At 40.3% G+C, this 7,152-nt stretch overlaps 1 protein-coding gene across 1 annotated transcript in view; it reads left to right on the top strand.

Annotated features, from left to right (window-relative positions):
* Window positions 1-6,732, top strand: part of zfhx3b (zinc finger homeobox 3b) — a 93,495-nt gene extending 86,763 nt beyond the window's left edge. Inside the window, exon 9 of the mRNA XM_073835643.1 lies at window positions 95-6,732. Coding sequence (XP_073691744.1) covers window positions 95-1,806 — 1,712 coding nt within the window. The 3' untranslated portion in view covers window positions 1,807-6,732. The remainder of the gene's footprint in view (window positions 1-94) is intronic.
* The last annotated feature ends 420 nt before the right edge of the window (window positions 6,733-7,152 follow it).

A 7,152-nucleotide genomic window follows, 5' to 3' on the forward strand; every position in this document is an offset into this window, starting at 1 on the left:
GTATGAGTAAGACTTTTGAAATGCAAACTGTAAAACTAGATGTATATTGCAAAAATCTTAATCATGTTCTGTTTCTCTGTGTCAATTTCCGCAGCTTTAACTCCTCCGAAACCTCCAAACCTCCTGAACATGCCTGGTGCCAGTGTACCCTCACCTAGTCTCCCCACGTCTGGTTTACCCAACAAGACCCCTTCCTCCTCTTCACTGGCCTCGCCCAGCCCAGCTCAGGCCAGCACATCTGTCGCCCACTCGAGCCCCACCCCTACATCTACATCGAACTCTTTGATGACCCAGTCAGGCTCTCGCCATGAAGCTCCTAAAGATCGTGATTCTGAGAGGTCCAGGGAGAAAGAGAAACCCAAGGAGAAGGCTGAGAAGCCCCCCACACCATCCTCAGCTGGGGGTACTCCCGCTCCCTCCACTTCTGCTGCCAGTGCCAAGAAAGAAAAGCCAGACACTGCTGTTCCGGCCACATCGATGCCAACACCTGGCATGGAGTATGTGGTTGATACTGCCCAACTTCAAGCTCTACAAGCAGCTTTAGCTTCAGATCCAACAGCTCTGCTAACAAGTCAGTTCCTGCCCTACTTTATGCCTGGCTTCTCTCCGTATTATGCCCCTCAGATACCAGGTGCTCTTCAAGGTGGATATCTTCAGCCCATGTATGGCATGGAAAGTCTTTTCCCCTACAACCCAGCTTTATCACAGGCCCTGATGGGGCTGTCACCGGGATCTTTGCTTCAACATTACCAGCAATATCAGCAGAGCCTGCAGGAGGCACTTCAGCAGCAGCAGCGGCAGCTTCAGCAGATCCAGCAACCCAAAGCGAGCCAAACTTCACAAAACTTGGTGGACCGTAAGGACTCTGCCAAAGATTCAGTAAAAACAGAGGAGCAAAAGAGCACTCCCTCAGTCGAAACCTCTTCCACTCACAACAACCTAGCCACTGAGCAGCATGAAGTGGATGGCAAAGGTGCAGACCCCCATCTTGACCAATATATCGTCCCCAAAGTTCAGTATCGGCTGGCGTGCCGCAAGTGTCAAGCTGTCTTCAGCAAGGAGGAAGCGGCTATCAGCCACCTCAAGTCAATTTGTTTTTTTGGTCAGTCTGTGGCAAACCTGCAAGAGATGTTGCTTCGGGTCCCCAACAGTGGGAATGCAGCAGAGGGCAGTCTCTACGACTGCCTCATCTGTGACACCACACTAGAAGGGGACAAAGCGCTCAGTCAACACCTGGATTCAGCCTTGCACAAACACAGAACAATCAAGAGATCCAGAAATGCCAAAGAGCACGCTACTAATTTATTACCTCACTCTTCAGCCTGCTTCCCCAGTCCTAACACCGCATCTACCTCGCAGTCTGCCACTCACTCAAACAACACCCCATCCCCTCCGCCAACAACGTCAGCCACCACACCGTCCTCATCAGCGTCTGCATCTTCATGCACCTCCTCCTCCTTCACAGCCACTCCACTCAACACAACAACTACAGGCAAATCATGGTCCCAGAACCCTTTCTCCAGAGCTTTAGCTGGGAAGCCCAATCCCCCTTCGTCTGCATTGTCTTCTTTTCCTCCAGTTTCCTCTCCTTCAACGGTTACCTCAAGTTCATTGAGCACCTCAGGGGTCCAGACCTCGATACCAACAGACGTCTTTACCGACGAGTCTGATTCTGACAGCAGTCAGAAGTCAGCAGACAGGCTGGGCAGGGCAGCAGAGGAGCCACAACAGCCTGGCTGTCTCAAAGACAGCAGTAGTTGTAGTAGTAATCTCGCTAGTGTAGGATCGGACTCCATCAGATTGTAAAAGCTTTCAGTGATGAACAATATTTAAAAAAAGAAAAAGAAAAAAACAGACAACAAAAAGAAAACAAAAGGAAAAAAAAAGCAGCAATGTTTAAAATATGTTTAAAGTATACAAACCAATTTCAAAAAAAGATGTGTAAAGACTAACTGCAATTCCAAAGCTTGTAACCAAAAATTTAAATGTTAGTGGATTGTTTTCCCATATCAACATGCTGGTTTTAGTTTATTACAACTCGTAATATATATATAGATATATATATGCACATCTGCAGTATATATATATATAAACGAATAGAGATCACGGCAGTTAACAGTCGGTTATTGCTAGTGGAATGCTGTATTGCAGTGGACTGCCTCAAAGTTATTTGAACGGCCCCACAACCCTTTCTACAAAGAACGAGTCAACAAGTTGTCCCTTGTTTGCATAAGTATTTCCGCTTAATAGCACAGTCACATAAAGCCAGTATGTACTGTATGGGAGAATAGTCTTACAGTTTTCTTGCTATCTAAGCATTCAGATACCAATGGCTTGCTAAAGAAAAGAAAAATAATGTAATGTCTATTTTATTCTCAGGTCAACAGCTCACAACCTTTTCTTGTGTTACAAAAAGTCATTATTTTATTCATTTTGTTCCAAACAAATGATAGACGTTTCTGTTTTTGTATGACTTTTATTGGCAGAAAGTATTCAGAAATGATACTAACTCAACTAAAGTTTCTGGGCATTCAATGAGTAGCTGAATTGCTGGTTTTAAACCTTCTTAATTATTATCATTTTATTTTATTTTATTTTTATTTTTTTTCGGGAGAGTTACTAATCCCATTTTACCCAGACACGAAGAGCATTGCAGACTTGGTGGGGGAAAAAGATTTTTTTTAGGAAAAAAACTTTCTGTATTTATGATAGATATATACATTTTTGGTGTTCAGTAGATTGTTGCATTGGAAATGAATTTAAACAGTATGGTAGATTGAAAAATCTTTGTGTACATTTAGCTTTTGTATCGTCCAACTTTAAGGCGCTTCATTTGATGTTGTCTTGGTCATTCCAATAGACTAGATTAAGGAGCAGGAAACGATCTCTACTCTATTTCTGTCCAATTCTCAGCTTCTTGTTTTTGTTCTCCCAGCTGAATCTCTTTGTCACAAGGGGTTTCTCACCTTTGGTTGGTGCAGTATTGACCAAAACCGAAGAGAAATCTGGGGTGTGTTTGAAAATTGTTTAGTTATATTTGTGTTACCTTAGTGCACTTACCACTGTCTGACTTTCTCTCTTTTCCTCCTTTCTTTCTTCTTTCTGTACCCCCTGCCTTTGTAGATTTGGAGATAACTGCCTCTCCTTTAGCACTACAAAGCAGATACTTGTTTCCATGTAGTGTGGCTGCAGTCTGCTGTAGACTTTATGTTCATTTCAACTTTTTTGTTGTCATATATGAAAATGAAAAAAAAAGAATAATAATAATAATAATTCTCACGCTTTAAAACGAAAAGAAAATCCAAAGACTTAACACTTTCACCATTGGTGCATAAAGATGAGAAAAGAGGCTTCTTTATACTTGAGAATTTGTTGCTGTTTTTAAGGAAAGAAAACAAAGTTTTAAAATAAAAGAAGTACGCATCAGAGTTGCCGTTTTTGCTTCCTTGCAAGCAGACAGGTGGCTTTTTTACGTCAAATACTAAGAAAACCAAAAATCAAAAAGGGCCCTTGTCCTTGTATTGTGGAGTAGCACCGTTACAGAGCCATTGCAGTTTGTAAAATCGAGGTTTAGTTGAAGTTTCTGTCACACATGAAATCCATTTTTTTTTCTTTTGTTTTCTTTCTGTAAAAAAAAAGATATATATAAGGTCTGGTCTTTAAGGACATATGTTTTGCTGCTAATGTAGATTTGGAAAGGAAGAATTCCTAGATGCATGCTCCTTTTGCTTTTTGGCTAAGCTTTAAGAAAAAAAAGAAAAAAAGAAACAATAAACCATTTCCCTGCCCCTGCAACATCTTTTTTCCCTTCTTGTTGCAAAAACGGAACTTTGAAGACTGTGAATATATGTTCCAAAGGACATTTTAGCTTTTTTTTTTTTCATTTTTGAACAGACCAATGTTAAAAGCCAATGATCTATAATGTTTGTAAAAACAACAGTGCATTCCAAATACTACACCTGAGTTTTAATTTCTTAAGCAAGGACTGCTTCTTTTTATTCGAATCGAGTATTCTATTTTATCCCATTTCTAAGGTGACTGTAAGCTGTTGTGTAACTCTGCCATCATGGGTTGCTGAATATCACCTCGCTCTCGAGAGTGAATCCCTGCAGCCATTAAACAACTTTACTCACTTGAACTAGATCACCAAGTCATAGTGGTTACCAAAAATGTACATACTGCGACCCTTTCTGGTACTTACACATCTCCCTGATCTGGCGTCATCACGCTTCTTGATTTCGAACTAGTCTCAGAACGAAAGGCTGTTTGGCAAAATCACAGGCCTCCCCTCCTGGAAACGCAAGTAGGGAATTCGTTGTCTGCAGGGTGTAAAGCCATTTCTGTTGCGGGTCTGTAAGGGGCATTTTCATTCCAAAGCATTAGAAGACTGGGGAGAGCAGGATTGGTTTTTAGGCGTCCCTTGTTTTCCGTGGTGGCGAGGTAGAAGTGTCCAAAGAGGTCCCTCACTCCAAGTCATTGCAATGGAAACGGTTGCGTTTTTACCCAAATGGCCCCCATCCAATCGTAAATGGAATTGCTCTTTATTTTCTTTTCCAAATCAAGTCATTTTTTAAATGTGTAAAAGATGCTTTAGGGGGGCACAAAGGTATTTGGCTTTAGGAACATATTTCCACACTCGTCCTGGTGTGTAAACAAGCATTACGTCTTGCAGAACAATTTGATTTGGTGTTATTTGGTGTGCATGCTATTGAAATTGGGTTCCTTTGATCTGCAAGCTGATCCACTCCTCTCAATCCATGTTATCTATGATATTGTTAATAATTATTTTTGAGAAGTCTGATATTGTATAGTTTATTTTTGAATGCTTTGCATTGTTTTGGTCTCAGATAATATCTTTATGGTTATTTTCATATAACTGTATATTTTATTTTTCTTTTGTTTTTGTTGTTGTCCATTTATAAATTAATGTTACAATGCCAGCTTTAAATTGAAATCTCATCAATTTGTTTTCTATCATTCTCTGGCCACTTTATGGTGTTACAATGTTCCTATATTTTGTTTGTCTTGACACAGTTGTATCTCTTGCTTCCAAAGTGTTCTCGTTTTTTATAGGCTCTCGTGTGGGGCGGAATCCCTCACAACTGTTTCAGCCAGCATGGACTTTGTATGTGCGAGCGTGAGCGTGCAAGTGCGTGTATGTGTGTGTTTCATAAGAGCCAGCATCAGTCTGAGTTTTTATACTTTGTATTCTATTTTCTACTTTCATTTCGCACCAAAACATACTGAACTGCAAAGCTGAATCTTCAGTAAAGGGTCTGAAAAGTCTGATGTTCAACACAATAATTGCGTAATGTGGTGAAAGAGGATACCGAAGCACTGAGCAGTTATTATTTTCATTAATGATATGAATGTGGCCAAAGCTTCATGCAGTCGAAAACACGAAAAGCTTTTAGCTGGTGCCCCTGATGAGTGTATATTTATTGTGGTTAATCCAACACGTGGCTGAGATACATCAACTCTCATTGGGATACTTGATTTATTTTTTTTATTTTTTTTTTATTTTTTATTTTCTTTTTATGTGGACATTTTGCAAAGAGAGAACGAAAACGACAGGTTTTGCTGTAGAGGTCATCCTTTTGCCCACTGTGAAAAATAAACATGTATACAGATATAGATATATTTAAAGAAGACATCAACACTTTCCTTTGAAATGACAAAGAAGGAAATAAAGAGAAACGAACTCTGGGAAACTTGAGAGATGTCATTGAGATGTCTGAGAAGGCTGTTGTTGACACACCAAAACTGGGCATGGGAGCCAAAGGCAGGGCCGACGCGCCCCAATATCAAGTCATTATTAAACTAACACTATATGCCGACGGGAGTGGACTCTGCGACCAGTGGACATATGTGACACGGAGAGGAATTTATCTCCTTTTTCTCTCTCTCTGGTTCTGCATCTACTTGGACATTTCCTGCACTTCTGAACGGGACGGACTCAAACACTCGCATACGTTGTCTCCCAGTTCACGGTGTTGCTACCTGTTTCATTTTCTCCTGCCCGCTTCAGTGACTGACACGTGGTTCCACTCTGGCGTGGACTCGACCGGTTCCATCCAACCATAAAGAATGACTTTTACTGTTCAAGGGGAGGGGATTTTCCTGGGTGTCATGCCTAAGGAAGCAGATAAACACAAAAAAGCGAATCAACCAAAATTAATAACCAAACTAACAAGCAACCAAACAAAAAAAAACATTTGCTCCAGTTTCAACGATGAACTGCTGCTGGAGCTTCCTGTTCCTTTAGTGGCTCCTGGTGCCACAGCATTTTTGATGCTTTTTGTGTTTCCTTTTTTTTTTCTTTTTTCTCTTGCGTTCTCCTCAAATTATTCCTCCTCCTCCGAGCCTCACAAGCACGGCTCTGTGGCTCCAGGTAGCCCATCCGAGGGTAGAACTTACAGCCTTGCAATGTACAAAAAGAGCAAGTTAAACCAAAAATGTTGTTCTTGATGTCTTTTCTATACTGTAGTCTTGTTAGCTTTTTGTTACTGTAATTATATGATGAAGATTTCCAAACTGTACCAAATTACATGGAGACTAACATACATAAACCACATGGAACTTCAGACTTTTAAAGAGAACTTTTGTCACAAAAACCTTGTTGTCCTAGTTAAGTTGATTGTAGATGGTAATTGAATATACTCCTTTGAAAATATTTCATCAAGTATGTTTCTTGCTCATTGTGATACATTAAAAAGTATGAGCATAAACGTTTATCGTGTGTCGCGTTTTTAGCATGATTGAGGTGCGAGAGAGAACGACACAATGCAACAAAGATCACTTTTAATTCAAATGCACACTTTTGGCACTAAAACACAAAAAGATCAAATAATAAGCAACTACGTCTCGTAGTTCATCTGATCATTGGCGTGAGCTTGATTTGGGAAACGTTATTAACCCTAATTGCAATTAATCTAATGCAACATGCACATGATTTGACAACCCCCAAACACACATTCCCAGTAGTTCATTGTCTTGTTGGTATGGTATTCTCTGCAAGAGCAGTCACATTGAAATTCCTCTTAGGGAGCGTTCATGAACAAGATTAATTAAAATATATTAAGCAAGATATGTAGACACGTAGCTAATTAGAAGTGGCTGTTTATGACAAATTGAACTTGATTAAGACTTACA

The sequence above is a fragment of the Garra rufa genome, chromosome 3, assembly GCF_049309525.1.
Source record: "Garra rufa chromosome 3, GarRuf1.0, whole genome shotgun sequence".
NCBI classification, from domain to species: domain Eukaryota; kingdom Metazoa; phylum Chordata; class Actinopteri; order Cypriniformes; family Cyprinidae; genus Garra; species Garra rufa.